This window comes from Bos indicus x Bos taurus, chromosome 24 (assembly GCF_003369695.1).
Source record: "Bos indicus x Bos taurus breed Angus x Brahman F1 hybrid chromosome 24, Bos_hybrid_MaternalHap_v2.0, whole genome shotgun sequence".
Classification (NCBI taxonomy): domain Eukaryota; kingdom Metazoa; phylum Chordata; class Mammalia; order Artiodactyla; family Bovidae; genus Bos; species Bos indicus x Bos taurus.
Genome location: NC_040099.1, coordinates 50,530,787 through 50,551,383, shown reverse-complemented (window position 1 = coordinate 50,551,383; position 20,597 = coordinate 50,530,787). Strand labels below are relative to the sequence as shown.

At 40.8% G+C, this 20,597-nt stretch overlaps 1 protein-coding gene across 2 annotated transcripts in view; it reads right to left on the bottom strand.

Moving 5' to 3' along the window:
• Positions 1–18,859, bottom strand: part of ME2 (malic enzyme 2) — a 58,606-nt gene extending 39,747 nt beyond the window's left edge. The window contains exons 1-3 of one of the 2 annotated variants that reach the window (XM_027526123.1): positions 18,608–18,859; positions 8,160–8,275; positions 1,222–1,355 (exon numbers count right to left, since the gene is read on the bottom strand). In XM_027526123.1, the coding sequence (XP_027381924.1) occupies positions 1,222–1,355; positions 8,160–8,267 (242 nt within the window). In that variant the 5' untranslated portion in view covers positions 8,268–8,275; positions 18,608–18,859. Of the gene's footprint in view, positions 1–1,221; positions 1,356–8,159; positions 8,280–18,607 lie in introns of both variants that reach the window. The other variant, XM_027526122.1, reaches the window with a different exon arrangement.
• Between the last annotated feature and the right edge of the window lie 1,738 nt (positions 18,860–20,597).

Sequence of the window (20,597 nt, the reverse complement as noted above, 5' to 3'; positions counted from 1 at the left end):
GATTTTCCGATTTTCAGGTCCCATAACACCCTACTCCTTCTGTGACCCTCACACCACTTTTTGACTTTCTTTCCCCTCTGTGATGAGTGAGAGACTATACACACACACGTACATATGTACGTACGTACATATATGCGCTTTCCCGGTGGCTTGGACGGTAACGATTCCAGCAATGTAGGAGACTGGGGTTGGGAAGGTTCCTCTGGAGAAGGAATGCTACCCACTCCAGGATTCCTGCCTAGATAATCCTATGAACAGAGGAGCCTGGTGGGATACAGTCCATGGGGTCACACAAAGAATTGGACATGACTGAGTGACTAAGCACAGCACACACGTGTGTACGTATGTATATGTGTGTAGTCTCTCACTCATTACTCTCACTCACTCACTCATTTGACATTATGCCCCATAATGTCAAAGAAACCAGTCTCACTTGTCACCAATATCCAATAATCCCCTATGCTTTACAAACCAAATGAATATTTTAGTCCTATAGTCAGACTGATCCCTTTACCCAAAATACCCTGCCCTTCTTTCTCATTTTGCCTGCTCCCTGTAACATACTGTTTCAAATTCAACTAAAGCATCACTTCCTCCAGGAAGTGCTTTCCCAGGCTGCAGAAGGCATCCGTCTTCATGCTTTCAGAATGTACTCTGCACGTCCCTCTTCCTCGCTGTCCTGCACACTGCAGTACAGCTACAATGATGGTCATAGCATAACTCCGTATGGATGAGCTCCTAGAAGGCAGGCTGTGAGTTACCAGGGTGGCCATACATTCCAGTTTGCCTGGGACAGTTTCATTTACCTCTTTTTCACTCCCCAAAGTGTCTTGGATTGGATGATATATTATATGGCCACCCTGTCTATTACTCATTTTATATCCTCAGTGGCTAGCAACAGCACACAAAGTAGGTGATCAATAAAAGCTGAACAGAACGGGTGTCTCTGCTTCTACCATTCAATTCAAACCTTAAAGCTCTGTGATTTTAACTATAAAAAACTGATTCCTGCTGAATTTTACTACAGTGAAAATAAGGGAATTATTCACTGAAGTGAAGGAAATATAATCATTATAAAATAAATCAACTAAAATACAAGTTTCATTATGAGACTTATTTCTCATGCATACATAATACATACATAATACATAATAGTACTCCCAATTTTTTTGATCAAAACATCAATTAAAAAAAAAAACTAAACGTCTAATCAACTCTCACTTTTCCAAAGGGCCATTCAACTTTTTCAAGTTTCTATGGAACCGTAAGGCTTGAATATCTTGTGTCTCTATTTTGGGAGGTAGAAGTCCTTGAAGACCAAGCATTTGTCTTTCCTGTAATGTGAACGCCATCCCCTAAAAAGGAAAAAAATAAAAGAATTAAAAATTATTAATTACAGGGGTAACAAACGTAATGTAACCTACCAAATGTAATTTAAACATAAAAAGATCAGCCAGATAACATTTTGGCCCCGACTTTCAAAAATTTGTAAGATTGATCATATCTAGTACTGGTAAGAATATAGTAAAAGAATTAACTCTCATACCACTGCTGGGAATATAAATTGCTCTAGGCTTTTTGAAAGCCAATTTTAAAGTATTCTTAGATTTTTATTTTAATGCACATATTTTATTTTTTTAACTGAAGTATAATTGACTTACAATATGTTAGTTTCCAGTATACAACATAGTGATTCAATTTCTTTAAACTCCATTTAAAATTATTATAAAACAATGACTATATTTCCCTGAGCTGTACAATATATCCTTGTAGCTTATTTATTGTATACAAAGTAGTTGTATCTCTTAATTCTCTATCCCTACCTTGTCCCTCTCCCTTTGCCTCTCCTTACTGGTAACCACTAATTTGTCCTCAATATCTGTGAGTCTGTTTTGTTACATCCATTTACTTGTTTTATTGTTTAGATTCCACACATAAGTGATATCATACAGCATTTGTCTTTGACTTACTTCACTAAGCATAATACTCTAGGTCAATCCATACTGTTGCAAATGGCAGAATTTCATTCTTTTCTGACAGCTGTGTGCTATCCCATTGTTAGTGTGTGTGTGTGTGTGTGTATCTTCTTCATCCATTTATCTGTTGATGGACACTGAGATTGCTTCCCTATCTTGAATGCACATATAGCAATTCTACTTCTACCTAGTTATTCTAGAGAAATATTCATAAACAAAGAGGTACATACGAAGAGATTAGTTGTAGCACTGTTTCTAGTTCTCCAGTCTATTTCAAACTAAAAGTCCATCAATTATGGAAGAATTACGAACCTATGACACTTCCATACAGATAAACATATCTGTATATGTTGTTAAGTGTATAGTGGAAAGACCTGCCAGATACACAGTTAGGAAAAAAAGTTAACTTGAAAATCAAAACAAACTCCCTATTTTATGTTTAGAAAATCCCCATAAACTACATGTTATATACAGATGCACACACATATTAAAAATGAAAGCAACAGACAGTTTGAAAGAATACAAACCAAACTAAGAGGTTACCATGACTAGACAGGAATGAGGTTGAACAGAGGGAAGAGGGAAGAAGAAATGACACTTAAGACAAATTAACCTATGTAATAAACTTTTTCAATTTCTGGTATTCAGCTATGGATTAAATTTTTTGTTATCAAAGAGATGTCAGTGACTTCTAAAAAAATATTTTCCTTCATAAAAGCAACAAGAACCCTAGCCAAAAGTTCAGAATTCCGGAAACTAACCAAAGGTTTCAGCAATTGGAGATCATTTATTCAAGAAAAACTGCTGAATTTCAGTAAGAACAGAAAGCTTCATGGCATTTTAACTTTCCTTCTTCCTATTCTCCCCTCCCCAGCTCCACAGTAACCTTGAAAAAGCAAACACTGTGAAGCAGTCACTTTGAAAATTAGAGCTTGGCTGTCATTGGAGAAAGGCAGGAAGGGTCGGAGATTCTTCTAAAGCCCAGTATCCAGGTAACTGTCATTGTTAGACCTGAAGACCCTATCTACAAGGCTGTCTTTATTTGACCTGACTTGCAGCTCGGGCAGTGTGAATAGCCTTCTCCCCCAGCCCCCAGAACAGTTTGTTGTAAACAATCAGAGGTAATTATTTAACGCAGCATCTCCCCAAGGCAGTAGATAACATATGGGGCAAACAGGTTAACCAAAAAACAGAAAAGGAAAACTGAAAAGTTCAGGGGGATCTTTGAAAAGCTGAGACATATTCTTAAGAACCTAGAGGGTCATATGCATAGCTGTAAGCATGTCCAGGAAAGACTTGAGCCACCTCTGGCTAGCCTTGAGGCTCTGTGTAAACAGGAAGTGAAGGCTGACACATAGTTGTAAACTGCTTCTGTGCTGTGCTAAGTCACCTCAGTTCAGGTCGGTTCAGTTCAGTCACTCAGTCGTGTCAGACTCTTTGTGACCCCATGAATTGCAGCACGCCAGGCCTCCCTGTCTGTCACCATCTCCCGGAGTTCACTCAAACTCATGTCCATCAAGTCAGTGATGCCATCCAGCCATCTCATCCTCTGTTGTCCCCTTTTCCTCCTGCCCCCAATCCCTCCCAGCATCAGAGTCTTTTCCAATGAGTCAACTCTTTGCATGAAGTGGCCAAACTACTGGAGTTTCAGCTTTAACATCATTTCTTCCAAAGAACACCCAGGGCTCATCTCCTTTAGAATGGACTGTTTGGATCTCCTTGCAGTCCAAGGGACTCTCAAGAGTCTTCTCCAACACCACAGTTCAGAGAAGTCATCTCAGTGGTATCCAACTTTTTGTGACCCCATGGACTGTAGCCCACCAGGCTCCTCTGTCCATAGGATTCTCCAGGCAAGAATACTGGAGTGGGTTGCCATGCCCTCCTCCAGGGGATCCTCCCAATCCAGGGATCGAACCTGGTTGTTTCCTGCATTGGCAGGTGAGTTCTTTACCACCAGCGCCACCTGGGAAGCCCTGTAAACTGCTTAGCTGAGTACTAAAGGCACGCCCCAGGCTTCCCAGGTCGCTCAAGTGGTAAAGAATCTGTCTGCCAATGCAGGAGATGCAAGAGACACTGGTTTCATCCCTGGGTCGGGAAAATCCCCTGGAAGAGTCTCCTTGGGGTACCCTCCCCTTGCCTTAATAAAGTCCTACAGACAGAGAAGCCTGGAAGGCTACAGTCCATGCGGTCGCAGAGGGTCGGACACAACTGAGAATGCAAGAAAGAAAATTAAAGGCACACCCCCACAGATACACAGAGCTCCTTGGCAAAGAATGGTTCCAGGTATTTAAGTTTCTGCTTAATCATTCGCTGATTACTAAGTTAACAAAGCAGAGATTGCAGTAGGCAAATATAACCAGAAGAAAGAATTCAGAAATGATACTAAATAGACAACAGCAACACTACAAACCCTGGGAGGAATGACTATTCAACAAAAAGTCATAAAGGCAAACAAACAAAAAACACACGAAGTCTGACTCGTATATAAGAAAAAAGGGCAGTTAATTGAAATTGCCCCCAAGGAAGTCCAAATATTGTACTTACTAGACAAAGATTTTTAATTAGTTGTTCTAGTTTTTATCTAGTTGTTTCCCAGATAAATAAGTTGGAATTAACACACTACTATATATAAAGTAGATAAACAACAAGGACATACTGTATAGCACAGGGAACTATAAGGAAAAAGAGTTTGGAAAAGTATATATATGTGTGCATAACATGAATTACTTTGCTATACACCTGAAACACTGTAAATCAATTATACTTCAGTAAAAAAAGAAAAAAGTTAGTTACTCTAAATACATCAAAAAAACTAAAAAACACCATTGTCTAACAAACTATGGGAAGGATGAGAATAACCTCCCACTAACCAGAAAATATTGATAAGCAGAGAAGCTATAAAAAGGGACCAAACAAATTCTCAAATTGGTATACAACTGAAATAAAAATTTCATTAAAGAGGTTCAATAAGCAGATTTGAGTGGTAGAAGAAAAAAAATCATTAAACATGGGTCAACTGAGATAATCCAGTCTGAGAAAGGAAAAATATGGAATAAATATGAACAGACCTGAAAGATACCATCAAGAGCGCCAACATATACATAACAGGAGTACCAGAGGTGAGGAGAGAAAAGGATAAAAAATAATTGAAAAAATAATGGGCAAAAACTTCCCAAATTTTATGAAAAGCATTAATCCACACATTCAAGAAGCCCAATAGCTCCAATCAAGAAAAACACAAAGAGCTCTACCCCAGACACATCCTATTCAAACTGTCAAAAGCCAGAGACAAAAGGAGAAATCTGAAAGCAAAGAGAAGTGACTCATCACATACAGGGGATTCTGAAAAAGAGTAACAGCTAAGTTATCAGAAACCACGGAAGCCATAGGCGGTGCTGAAGGAAAAATCAACTGTCAACCAAGAACTTCCTAATTCTACAAACTATCTTTCAAAAATGAAGAAATTAAGACATTCCCAGATAAATAAAAACAGAGAATCCATTGTTAACAGACCTGTCTCACAAGAAATACTGAAGGGGATCCTTCAGGCCTAAATGGAAGACACAAGACAGTAACTCAAATCCATGCAAAGAAATAAAGAACATGGGTGAGATGACTGCATAATATAAAAAACAGTGCAAATATATTTTTTGTAGGTTTCTGCCTCTTACTCAATTTTAAAGACAATTATGTAAGATAATAACTATACATCTGTGTTGATGGTTATGCAATGTATAAAATATAATTTGTACAAAAAAGCAGCACAAAAGGAGATAGACCTCTACAGGAGCAAAGTTCTGGTGAACTATTTAATTCAACTAGTATCAAACTGAACTAGACTGTGATAAAGACAGTAACTGTAGTCCCCAGGGCAAACCACTGAGAAAAGAACTCAGAAATAGGCAGTAAAAGACAAGGGAATTTAAATAGTATAATGGAAAACATTTAACACAAGGAACAGAAACCACATAAGACTTTTAAAACAAATAGCAAAATAGCAGACATAAATCATACCCTACTAGACATTATATTAATGTAGATGGATGAAATTCTAAAATTAAAAGGGCTGGCAGAACTGATAAAATAACATGATCCAATTACATGCTGACTACAAGAGACACATGTTGATTCAAAGATACAAATAGGTGTAAAGTAAAAGAATGGAAAAAGATTCAGGATGCCAACAGTAACCAAAACAGAGCTGGAAGAGGTACGTTAGTAACAGAGAAGACAGACTTTGAAACAAACATTACTAGAGGAGGACCTTTTGCTGAAAGGGTCACTCCAGTTAAGAAGATACACTCCATTAAGTATATAAACATACTTGTAAGATAACAAAAGAGGGCCAAATACATGAAGCAAAACTGACAGAATTAGGGAGAAAGATAATTCAACAAGCTGAAAATGTCAGTATCTCAGTTTCAATAATGGAGAAGACAACTAGACAGAAAATCAACAAGGAAAAAGAAGACCTGAAGAGCACCATAAACCAACTAGACCCAGCAGATGCTCCTTCATCAGAAGCAGGATATACATTCTTTTCATCTGCACAAGGAATGTTCTCCTTGTACAGATAGACAGACCCTTTGTCAGGCCATACAACAAGTCTCAATAAATTTAAAAGGTTTTAAGTCTTCCGAAGTATGATCTCCAACCACAGTGTAACAAGATTAGAAATTAAAAATAAAGGGAAAAAAATAAATAAAAATAAACAGATATTTGGGGAATCTTAATACAGTCCTATAAAAAGCAAGTGGGCAGAGAAGAAAGCACAGGCAAATTAGAATATACCTTAAGATGAATTAAAACACACACACCAAACCTTATAGGATACAGTGAAAATAATTTTAAGAGGGAAATTTGTAGCTGTAGATGTAGCGGAAAGAAGCAGAATGATCTCAAATCAATTACTTAATCTTTTACTTTAAGAAACTGGGTGGCGGGGGAGGAGAACAAACTAAACCTGAAGCGAAAAGGAAGGAAATAATAAACATTAGAGTGAAAATAAATAGAAAACAGAAAAAAAAAACTGAAAAATTAAAAATTAAACCAAAAGTTAGTTCTCTGGAAAAGACCTTATAAAACTGTTGAACCTTTAGAATGAAAAAAAAAAAAAAAAGTCAAATCACTAAATTCTTTGTGTGTCATGTTCCTCTTTATAAGATTTTATCTAAGACTGGGAAATGTAAAGGGGTTAAAACCCTGAGTTTTTATGTAGTTTTAAATGAACTGTGTAGTTCATTTAATAAGCTACACAGTTCATTTAAAAATGCTTATCCTATTGCTAAAGATAAATGAGTTGGCCACACAAGGTTTTACTGCCTATCTCCTACCTTAAATCTGTCCCTAGATTTAAGGGACACTCAAAACCATTATTTATAATGCGCAGGAGAAATCAAAATGGTTATTAAAGAAATAATTTTACGTATTGAGCATTTATAATAAAAGTTGATAAAATTCTTAAATTGCTGGCCCGGAGTTAGTAAGTGAACGTGACATAGTCTAAAACGGATGCCCTGAAAGCAGAAACAACCTTCCTCTCACCTGCCCTTCTACTCTTTTCTGTCTTCCATCACCACTTGTTTCACAAACCTGTCTTCTGCTCGTGGACACAACAATGCCCTCCTGATGTACACAGAAGTGCACCCACTTTAGCTGATCCTGAGTTATCTTCCTTCAGACACAATATTGATAAAAATCCCTTAACTAGACTCTTCATTGTGCAGGTAAGCATACTAGGGGGAAAAGAAAAGGCCTCTTCTATTTCTTTCCGTCCAAGTACAGTGAGAATGAATGATCCATCAGGGATTAGGAAATTATAGAACATTTATTCATTTATTTATAAAAGCAATAAAATGACTAAATGAAGTCAATCTAAATATACTGCATCTGGCCAAAACTCTTGACCTATCTGCTATTCTTGGATTTTTTTTTTTTTTTAAGCTAGAACTAGGAAATAAAGTCAACTCTTTCTGGATGGTAGAAATTGAGATGGTGAAATTTAGAAGGTATAAAGCAACGCTGAAAAGAGAAAAGTTCATGCAAGAAAAAAAAAACAACCCACTTTCAAATAGTTTTAGTATAAAGCCACACAATACAAATCTTTCATACTATATCTATCTAAAATATATCAAACCTTTACCAGGAAGAGAGAAAATGTATGATAGTGTTAATGTTACTAACCTTGTTTGTTCTTGGGTTCAGCATAAGTGGCTTGCCTTTCTCTTTTGTGTGCAAATGGCGGCATGCCAGAGTACAAGGAGTGGCGACTATTTTAAACCTGGACAGCATCTTTTTTCTCACCTGGGAAAAACAAAGCAAATAAAGATAATGAGAAACCTATTATAGAACTGTAGGTATATCAGGGACAAGTTTTCAAAAGCAGATTTAGAAAGCTTCACTTTCCACAAATGAAAAGGTTTTCAAAGTACATTTGTGTTTCTATAGATAGAAGGGATTATAAAAGAGTAAGCAACAGTGTGAAGGCAAAGATTTATTTTTTCTGACAACAGTTCAAGTCCTTCGATGACAATAATCATTGCTACTGTTTACACATTACCTACTACAGTTAGCCAAATATTTACCCTTTCTGTAATTCACACAAGTGTGGCAGGGTATGAAACATCTAAACAGCGAATGTTAAGTTCAGGGATCAAGACCATCCCCATGGAAAAGAAATGCAAAAAAGCAAAATAGCTATCTGGGGAGGCCTTACAAATAGCTGTGAAGAGAAGCAAAAAGCAAAGGAGAAAAGGAAAGATGTAAGCATTTGAATGCAGAGTTCCAAAGAATAGCAAGGAGAGATAAGAAAGCCTTCCTCAGCAATCAATGCAAAGAAATAGAGGAAAACAATAGAATGGGAAAGACTAGAGATCTCTTCAAGAAAATTAGAGATACCAAGGGAACATTTCATGCAAAGATGGGCACAATGCAGCACAGAAATAGTAAGGACCTAATAGAAGCATAGAGACTAAGAAGAGGTGGCAAGAATACACAGAAGAACTGTACAAAAAAGATCTTCATGACCCAGCTAATCACGATGATGTGATCACTCACCTAGAGCCAGATATCTTGGAATGTGAAGTCAAGTGGGCCTTAGAAATCATCACTATAAACAAAGCTAGTGGAGGTGATGGCATTCCAGTTGAGCTATTTCAAATCCTGAAAGATGATGCTGTGAAAGTGCTGCACTCAATATGCCAGCAAATTTGGAAAACTCAGCAGTGGCCACAGGACTGGAAAAGGTCAGTTTTCATTCCAATCCCAAAGAAAGGCAATGCCAAAGAATGCTCAAACTACCGCACAATTGCACTCATCTCACATGCTAATAAAGTAATGCTCAAAATTCTCCAAGCCAGGCTTCAGCAATATGTGAACCATGAACTTCCAGATGTTCAAGCTGGTTTTAGAAAAGGCAGAGGAACCAGAGATCAAATTGCCAACATCTGCTGGATCATGGAAAAAGCAAGAGAGTTCCAGAAAAACATCTATTTCTGCTTTATTGACTATGCCAAAGCCTTTGACTGTGTGGATCACAATAAACTGTGGAAAATTCTGAAAGAGATGGGAATACCAGACCATTGACCTGCCTCTTGAGAAACCTATATGTAGGTCAGGAAGCAACAGCTAGAACTGGACATGGAACAACAGACTGGTTCCAAATTGGGAAAGGAGTATGTCAAGGCTGTACATTGTCACTCTGCTTATTTAACTTATATGCAGAGCACATCATGAGAAACACTGGGCTGGAAGAAGCACAAGCTGGAATCAAGATTGCCAGGAGAAATAACCTCAGATATGCAGATGACACCACCCTTATGGCAGAAAGTGAAGAGGAACTAAAAAGCCTCTTGATGAAAGTGAAAGAGGAGAGTGAAGAAGTTGGCTTAAAGCTCAACATTCAGAAAATTAAGATCATGGCATCTGGCCCCATCACTTCATGGGAAATAGATGGGGAAACAGTGGAAACAGTGTCAGACTTTATTTTTCTGGGCTCCAAAATCACTGCAGATTGTGACTGCAGCCGTGAAATTAAAAGACACTTACTCCTTGGAAGGAAAGTTATGACCAACCTAGACAGCGTATTAAAACGCAGAGACATTACTTTGCCAACAAAGGTTCGTCTAGTCAAGGCTATGGTTTTTCCAGTGGTCATGTATGGATGTGAGAGCTGGACTGTGAAGAAAGCTGAGCGCTGAAGAATTGATGCTTTTGAACTGTGGTGTTGGAGAAGACTCTTGAGAGTCCCTTGGACTGCAAGGAGATCTAACCAGTCCATCCTAAAGGAGATCAGTCCTGGGTGATCATTGGAAGGACTGATGCTGAAGCTGAAACTCCAGTACTTTGGCCACCTCATGCGAAGAGTTGACTCATTGGAAAAAACCCTGATGCTGAGAAAGATTGAGGGCAGGAGGAGAAGGGGACAACGGAGGATGAGATGCTGGATGGCATTACCGACTCGACGGACATGAGTTTGGGTGAGCTCGGGGAGTTGGTGGACAGGGAGGCCTGGCGTGCTGCGATTCATGGGGTCGCAAAGAGTTGGACATGACTCAGCAATTGAACTGAGGTTCAATGTAAACATTGTGTGGAGACTTATAACAGAAAAAAGCCTGGAATACATACATTCAGAGGAAGAGAAACTATCCGATTCTTAATCTAGACTTCAAGTTTTAAGGTACTAATAAAGTCAATATTTACATTCAATGTACTAAAACGTTGTTTGTAGAAAACCTATTACTATTTTAAAATCATGCAAATTGGCTAGAAAACATGTTTTTGTCCTTTCACATTCATCACAAACATTATGGGAATTTTTCAAAATGGAAAACTACATATTAAATCTTAAATATTTACTGATGAGAATATATAATGGATTCTTCTGTGTATCAATTCTTCCACTAAAAATCAATTTACAATGCTCATGTCTTTAATCATCACAAACCATCGTAATTATCATACAACAGCTTTTTAACATGATTTTATTTATTTGGCTGTGCTGGTTTTCATTGCTGCGCAGACTTTTCTCTGGTTACGGTGGGCAGGGGCTACCTTCCTGTTGCAATGCACAGGCTTCCTTCTCTCTGCGGCGGTTTCTCCTGTTGCAAAGCACAGGCTCTAGAGGGTTCGAGCTTCAGCACTTTCGGCTCCTGGGCTCTATAGCACAGGCTCAATAGTTGTGGCACATGGGCTGAGCTGCCCTGCGGCATGTGGGATCTTCCAAGACCAGGGATCAGACCTGTGTCTCTTGCATTGGCAGGCAGATTCTCACTGAGCCAGCCACCAGGGAAACCTCCACGCAACAGCTTTTAATGGAATTTCTACTTGAGGAGAAATCCAGGCTGTATATGGGGGTGCAGCAAAATCATCTACATTAGGATTTTAAGTTAATTTTTATGGAACAGAAATTCACATAACATAAAATGAACAATTCAGAGGGATTTAGAAAATCCATAATGTTGCACAACCACCTCTATCTAGTTCCTAAACATTTTTATCATCCCAGAAGGAAACACCACACCCATTAAGCGGTGTACCCCACTACCCCAGTGCCTGCAACCACCAATCTGCCTTCTGTGTTGAGTTTGCCTATTCTGGATATTTTATATAAATGTGGTATCTAAATATGGCTGCAGAATCAAGCAATCTAAATGATCAAGAATCATGAGAGATGGGAATAAGGGTAAGGGACAGGACAGATGTTGTTTAAAGGTACAAACATCAGACTCTTCCAACAAGAGTCGTAAGAGAGAAGTCCAAGAGATCTAATGCCTGGTGAACACAGGCGACAATACTGTATTACAATCAAACTCGCAAGGAGTCTAGAGCTTAATTATTCCAATAACTGAAGATAAATTATAATTATATAACATGCAGAGGTGCTAATTATCAGTACAATGGCAATAATTACAATATATAAATGTATCAGATTAATATGTTGTACCTCTTAAACTTTCACAGTGTTTTATGTTAAATATATTTCAATAACAGTAATTTAAAAAATCACGAGAGACATACCATAAAATAACAGACGAGTTTTCTTCAAAAATGTTCATGTCATGAAAAACACTAAGTAACAACTGCAATTCAAAGAAGACTAAAAAGACAAGACACCTAAATGCAAAATCTGATCCCAAAAAATGCTATCAAAGACATGATTGGGGATAACTGGCATAACTGGAAAATCTACTATAAGTATTGTATACTTTAAAACTTTCTGAGTTCGATAACCATATTTACAGGTATCCCTGTTCTAAAAATACACAGTGAAGAATTAATGAAGTATAATGAAATATAATGTATACAACCAAGTCTTTCAAAGTATTTCAAAATAAATTTTGAAAAGACAGAAATTGAAACTGTAGTGCTGATCATGTTTCAATGGGTCTTCCAGGAGAGAAAGCATTATTTATCACAATTAAAACTTTGGTACCAAAAGACTGGATTAGTATTGTAGTCTAGTGGTGACGTAGGCAAATCTAAAAAGAGTTTGAAAAACTTTTTAATTTAAAATCAAAGACTATCTGAAAAAAAAAAAGCAACATTTTGTCATACCACAAGTATAATAAAATATATTTGGTCTTGGTCCCCAGTTCTTGGCACAGAGCTCCTAAAAGCCACTGAAATTTTGAGTGACAGAAGTATCTTTTGCTATTCATAGGGAGACCCTTTTGACCATACCTGAGTTTATGCTACTGAACTCACTGAACTCACTTAGGATGAGCCCACTGCATAACCTCACAACAGAGCTGATCATCAGAAAGATCAAGTAATTATTAGAGTGGAAACTTTGCAGTACCACTCCAGGTCCCTAGGGAAAAGGGGTGGGACCAATACAGATGAAGATCCATAAAGACTTTTGAACAAGGAGAGGTGATGAGCTTTCAGGTTGGTGAACTCATCTAGGTGTCCGGGGTTGACAAGCCCAGAGGATAAAGAAGTGCCATGCCCTCCTGCATCCAGCCCCAATACCCAGACCTATGTATCTTTTCCATCCATTTGTTCCTGTGATGTATCCCTTTATAATACACCAGTAATTGCAAATAAGTGTCTCTCTGAGTTCTGTGAGCCAGAAGAGCAAACTATCTAACCTGAGGAGGGCGGTGTGGGAAGCCCTGATCTACAACCAGTTGGTCAGAAGCATGGGTCAAAACCTGGGACTTTTGATTGGCATCTGAAGTGAGGGCAGTCTTTCTGAAGTGAGTCCTTAACTTGTGGGCTTGGAAGCTATCTCCAGGTAGAGAGTGTTAGAATTCAGCTGAAGCACACCCAGGCAGTGTCTGCCTAGAAGGGGAGAACTAGGTGTGGGGAAAAAACACACTTGGTGGCCAAAAGAACTGAGCCTGCGAGTAGGAAGAAACAAGTTTTTCCTTTCAGTACTTAAGATCAACATTCTGACATAAAATCTTCTATCTTCAGTTCCTGGCTATAAATTTGCTTCCGTCAAATACTGAATTTATTCTGTAAAATAAAGACTACCTGTCAAATCTACCTCATAGATAATTGTAATGATCAAACGAGAGAACAGATGCAGAAAAATATTAAAGACTTATAGAAGTGGTGTCATAGCACTCAAATTATTACTTTATTACTAAGTGATAGAGTAAAATAAAAAAATAAAAGTAACTTTAATAATGTCTTTAAAACAAGTAGGCATCAGTCAAAAAACAATTTAAGGAGAAAATCCCATTTCTGCCAAAAATAGAACCAAGGACTAAGGAGACAGAGAGACAGACAGTAGGCTTAATACCAGCTGGAGGCAACAAGATAAAAGGGGGAAAACGCACACCTGAACTCCTCATATTATAAGACAGGATGAAAGAACTGTAAAAATGAGTTAAGTAAAAACAGGAAACAAAAGAAGGTGGGGCTTCCCATTTTGAATAAATATGGAAAATGAAGCTGCTTACTACTCGAGTTTCCTGGATGTTGAGGTATGCCTGTGGTTTCTTCCTCTGGTGTGTCATTCACCTTGCCTTGCAGGGAGGGGCGGGTGGGCAGTGAGTTCACACTCTGGGTGGTATTTCTAAACCCAACTGGGACTGAAACTGCTAGGTCACTGACTGCTGAAGATTCCTCTCCCCAGCTGCCTAGCTAGGGGTAGAAAGCAGAAGTTCAATGAAATGGAGACGTCAATTGGAGAGAAGTCATGGTGCAGTGGTCAAAAATTCACTTGACAAGGCTGGAGACCCCGGGTCAGGAAGATCCCCTTAAGTAGGAAATGGCAACCTGCTCCAGTATTCTTGCCGGGAAAATTTCATGGACAGAGGAGACTGGGCGGGTACAGCCCACACGGTCGCAAAGAGGTGGACACAATTGAGCATACCCTCTCTCCTGTTTATGACCAGGTGCAATGAGCATAAGCTCGGCATTCAGTCTGAATCTGGACTCAGCTAATTACCAGTCTGGAATCATTGTGTCACCCAAGCATTCCCAAATGGTCTCTGAATTGGCATCAGTCTGGAACACATTTTTCACTGACCTATAACCAAATGAGAAAAACTAGGACAATATAGTTTTTCATGACACTAAATTTATTGTCTGTTTCCACGTCATAATTATCATCTTCCTCCCTTTTTGGTGGTTAAAAATAAAAAACAAACTTTTTTTTAAAGGATGGGGATGGTAGATTGTAGTAGTTCTAAAAAAGGTCCATAACGTCGATGGAACTAAAAGTTGGGGACCTTACATCTGATCCCAATTGCCCACCTACACACACACTTTATTTTTTTTAAACTTGCTGATGAAGTCCAAAAGTCTGGGAACCCCTAACTTGAAGGTCTCACTTTTCTCATCAACAAAATAGGGAAGGGAAGGGAACCTATTAAGCAGCTGTGTGCAGTTATGATGATATTTAAATATAGTATCAAGTCCTCAAGGCTTCCCAGGTGGCTCAGACTGTAAAGAATCTGACTGCAGTGCAGGAGACCCAAGTTCAATCCCTGGGTCAGAAGATCCCCTGGAGAAGGGAATGGCAACCCACTCCAGTATTCTTGCCTGGAGAACTCCATGGACAGAGGAGCCTGGCAGGCTACAGTCCGTGGGGTTGCAAAGAGTCAGCTACAACTGAGCGACTAAACAGCAGCGGTAGCATCAACCCCTTAAAGCTTTATCATCATCACAAAGAGCTTGACTACTTCACTTGGTTCATTCAATAAGATCCACATCCAGGCAATCCGGCAGAGTGGTCGAAAGTAAGCTCTATGATCAAATCACGGGACTTAAATTCTAGCTTTGCCCCTAAGACACTACTAGCTCCATGATCCTGACTAGGTCACAGTTAAGTCTCAATCTCCTCGAGTAGCAGTCAAACAGGGATGATAAACAACAGGAACTATTAAATAGGGCCATTTTAAGATTAAAATCACATAATCCATGTAAGATGCTTATCACAGTGCCCTCTAAGTGCTCTATGTTATTTATTTAAGTATTATTGTTATCAGTAGTAATAAACTAAGGAGGTCAGAAGGTGCCTTCTAAAAGGCTGTTTCTGAATCATCTTCCAAAGTGAAATCATTTTAAGAGCCTACAAAGTTTGTATATTAACGATATTTCAATAAAAATTTGTCTAAAAAAAGAACCCCTATATAACTTTAAAAACATGAGGCTATGAGGATAATCATGGCTAACATTTATTTAAATGATTTGAAATCATTAGGTCAAGAATGAGAATTTGGATGGCATACAGATCCAGGCAAATATCAAATGTTATCCTAAACAATATAATCAATATATTCTTCATAACTTTAAAAATTTGTATATATTGATCAGGGCAGGTGTAATAGGCAGGTATAATAATTAAAATGGTTACTTTCAATTAGTTAGCTTTTAATAAAATGATTACCATTTCATTAAATCATATGTGGAGTAACTTTGATATTTAGTATGAATTTTCTCCAATATTGATCCTTAGTAAACAACTACACATTTTAGTGTTATTTATGTTTTAAAATATGGTTGTTGAGTTGGCCTGAAATTCACCAAAACAGATTATAATTTTACTTTAATATAAAATGTAATGCAGTTTAAAATAGCTTACTTTTTATATGAAATTAAATACAATTTATGCACAAACAGCTTCATAGTAAGAGTTAATTTACAAAAGATACTCTCAAGTGGTAAATGGGTATTTCTTTTATGAATTTTAAAGTGTTTTCATAACAAATATATTGAAAGACAAAAACATTATACATAAACACCTTATAAAAGTAAAACCTGTAAGCAATTCTCTTTTAGGAGTACTATTGAGCAAGAATCGGAGAAGGCAATGGCAACCCACTCTAGTACTCTTGCCTGGAAAATCCCATGGGCGGAGGAGCCTGGTAGGCTGCAGAGTAGGCAGAGTCGGACACAACTGAAGCGACTTAGCAGCAGCGGTAGCAGCAGCGGCATTGAGCAAGAATAACTATTGGGCTTCCTTGGTGGCTCAGGTGGCAGAGAATACACCTGCAATGTAGGAGACCAGTGTTCAATCCCTGGGTTGGGAAGATCTCCTGGAGAAGGAAACGGCAACCCACTCCAGTATTCTTGCTTGGGAAATCCCAAGGACCAAGGAGCCTGGCAGGCTACAATCCATAGGGTTGCAAGAGTCAAATACGACTTATCAACTAAACTACTACCATTGAGGAAGTTTTAGTTCTCAAGAAAATGCAAAACTTCTACAAAAGCATAGCCCAACATTTTCTCTAACATATGGTAAAGCTATATCAGCATTTCTTCCCTCTATGCTTAACTTTCAAGTCTTTATTGCTACCATAAAAGAATCAGATACAGGTTACAAAGCAGTGCTCAAAGTTGACTATTTAAAGGTCCACCACTAGAAGAAAATTGCTAAACTATTTTCCCTTTACTTCTGCAAACCACGTAATGTAACATGTAACTTAACTGTTACCGGAGTTACACAATATATATTTACCTAGCATTTGTGTAACTACTACAGTATGTGTGTATATGGGAGGGGTAAGGAAACGGCTGTTTCTTCTTTAATATCCAGAAAGCTTGGCAACTAAAGATCAAAACTTAGGAGCACAACACTGCAATTAGCTTTACAACATGAACAATGTTTAAGGAGCATACAAGGTTAAGAGGAGGTTGAAGCTATTAAGTTAGACTACCTGAATCTGAATCCAGGCTTTGCCACTTAAAACCTGGGATCTTGGGCAAGTTACTTAACCTTCCTAATCCTCCTTTGTAATGCATGCATGTTCAGTCGCGTCAGACTCTTTGTGACCCCATGGACAGGAGTCCACCAGACTCCTCTGTCCATGGGATTCTCCAAGAAGGAATGGTAACTGGACTGGGTTACCATTTCCTACTCCAGGGAATCTTCTGGACCCAGAGATGGCACCTGTGTCTCCTGCGGTCCTGCATCGGCATGTAGCTTCTTTACCACTAGGCCACCAGCTTCCCTTCTCTTTCTAAACCGGAGATAATAAAGAATAACAATCTCAGGGCATTATTTTGAGATAATTCTTGCAGGAAACAGCGCTCCGGCCTCTGCTGCTGGGGCTGCTAAGTCGCTCCAGTCGTGTCCGACTCTGTGTGACCCCATAGACGGCAGCCCACCAGGCTCCTCCGTCCATGGGATTCTCCAGGCAAGAACACTGGAGTGGGTTGCCGTTTCCTTCTCCAATGCAGGAAAGTGAAAAGTGAAAGTGAAGTCGCTCAGTCGTGTCCGACTCTTAGCGACCCCATGGACTGCAGCCCACCAGGCTCCTCCGTCCATGGGATTTTCCAGGCAAGAGTACTGGAGTGGAGTGCCACATTAATCCGTGCTTCCATTGTTATCGATTGCAACACTAAAACAAATTACAGTGCTATCAACTGCTTTGTTTTGAAGTGATTGCCATAAACATTAAGAAGATAAACAGATACGAGAGAAAGTGTTCTGTAAGGAAGCACTTCTGTTGAGATTCGTTGTTTGGATTAAGCTTCTTCCCACCAAATGGCAAAGTAAATTTTCTAGAATTATCTCCGGACCAAGAAAGTCAAATCCAGGACCTCACTGTGTAACATCACACAGGCAAAAATGGATATCACCTGCGTCAAAGAAACACCTGCCAATGCTAGTCCACAGATGTCGTTTCACATGGTCAGAATTGTTCCAATCTTGGAACTTTCTAGCCTGCGACAAACTTCCTTTAAAGCGAGGAAACGATCCAAACACACACACACACACACAGTGTCTAACTCCTGCCATTAATCCATCCCTGCAGAAAATGAGAACTATTTGACAAAGGGATACAGAGCCACAAAATCGGTCTTTAAGGGGAGCAGGAATATAAGGTAGAAAAGATGCTCGCGCTACGGAGGCCACCGGGCCTTTCTCCGGGTCGGGAAGGGGGGCGCCCTGGACCAGCGAATCTCGCTCGGTTAAGTCGCGTTCCTAAACCGTGCGCAAGGGAAGAGGTGTCCACGGTCAGAGAGGGTGTAGCCGCTCCCCGACCGCTCCCCGAGCTCTCAGCCCGGGCTCGGCGAGCTCCTTTCCCTCCACCCGGGTCTCCCATCCGCCCAGCGGGTCCTCGCGGGCCGAACGCGCGGCTCCGCCCACCGGGGTGAGAAGGCCGGCGCCCGCTCGCATCCCGGAACTCCCGGCCCCGGGGGCCCGCGGCCGCGCGCCGCGCGAAACCCTTACCCCGCTTCTTGCCCCGCGACAGGTGGTGCTGCCGGCGGAGAGGCCGCGGCCCCGCAGGCCACCCGGACGATGCTCAGCTCGGGCCGAGTGCGGCCCTCCCCTTCCCGAGGTTTCCCGGAGGGGGCCGGCGCCAGCTCAGGCTCCGACCAGCCGGCTCTGCTGGACTCGAGCCGAGGCAGCCAGTACACCCGCGCAGCGAGGAGACTGACCGGGGAGAACCGCCGCGGCGGCCCCACGAAGGGGGTGAGACTGACGGGCGCGCGGGCCAATACGGAGGCAGGAAGCCAGCCCTAAGGGGAGGGGCTTCGCCGCCGGCGCCCGGGTCCCAGCCTCCAAGGACCTTCCTCTGCCCGGTAGCCTGAGGTAACTGTTTGGGGGCCTGGCAGGTGCCCTTATGGGCCCGATCGCCAGGAGTGAGCCCGCAGGCGTGTAGGGTGGGAGGAGTCCGGACACGCAGAGGACAGCTGCCGCCCCACGGAAAGAGCTGGGGCTGGCTAACCGCAGACCTCCCATCCTGGCGACGGGCGCTGGGGTAGGTCGGGGGAGATGGCCGCGCGTTCGCGCGAGAAGAGGCTCTGCGCAGGCGCGGGCGAGGCCGGGGATGGGGCGGGGTGGGACCTGTCGGCGGGTACCAGGACCCGAACGCGGGAAGCGACGAAGGCTGGGCGTGTGGGCCGCTCCTGGACTGCCTGTGGAGGCAGGGAGAGGAAAGCAGAGATTCGAAGACCAGGATGCCAACCAGGAGAATGGAGACGCAGAAGAAAGCGGGCCTGGGAAATGTGAAGCCTCTGCCCTTGAGGAACAACTTGATGTTTTTGAGCAATTTTTGTCTGCCTTCGAGTTGCTCTTCTGCCAAATTCTTTGCTGCTCTCCATGGTTACTGACACAGCTTTTTTTTTTCTTGTAAATTAATTAATTTATTTTAATTGGAGGCTAATTACTTTACAATATTGTAATGGGTTTTGCCATACATTCACATGAATCAACCATGGGCTGACACAACTTTTGACCCGCAGGGAATTTACTGTCATCACCATCCCCATAAGTAGATATTCGAATATTCTCTCTCAGAAAAAAGCACTGGCACCCTAAATGGACATGGTGAAAGTAGTGCGACCCTACCTTAATATATGTATAATTCACCCATGGTTATGATATTGGAGGATAGTTCTTCATCCTTATTTCAGAAAATGTGGCCACCGAAAATGCTTTGCTGTAATGGAGTTTGTGTGCTTTTAAAGTATAGTAATAGAATTTTAAAGATGTAAAGGGTGAAGAAGAGGCAAAGCAAATGGAATGAGAACATGAAGTGATGGAAATGTAGGATAGAGAAGATTGAGCAGAAGTAGAGAAAAGTGAATTCTAGCCTCCTAAACTCTGACGATCCTGTAAAATTTGGAGCAGCCGTGCCTGTCTGAGCATCCAAGGGTGGGGCATGTTGGGGAAACTGTGCTTAGCGGCTCAGTCATGTCTGACTCTTTGCAACCCCCTGGACTGTAGCCCGCCAGGCTTGTCTGTCCATGGGATTCTCCAGACAAGAATATTGGAGTGGGTTGCCATTTCCTAGTAGTTACAGGATAAATGGTGACTATGGCTGCTATAGTAACCACCAATGGAACAGAGAGACTAGAAAAAACATGGGATTTCCCTGGCTGGTGCAGTGGGTAAGAACCCACCTGCCAATGCAGGAAACACGGGTTCTGTCCCTGCTCTGGGAAGATTTCCCATGCCTTGGAGCAACGAAGCCTGTGTGCCACAGCTACTGAGCCCATTCCCTAGAGCCTGCAGACCACAACTACTCAGTCTGCCTGCTGCAATTTCTAAAGCCCCAGTGCTTAGGGCCTGTGTTCCACAAGAGGAGCTACCACAGTGAGAAGCCTGTGCACTGCAACAGAGTAGCTCCTGCTCTGCAACTAGAGAAAGCCTGCACACAGCAAGGAAGATCCAGCACAGCCAAAAATAAATAAATAAAAGTATTTTAAAAATAC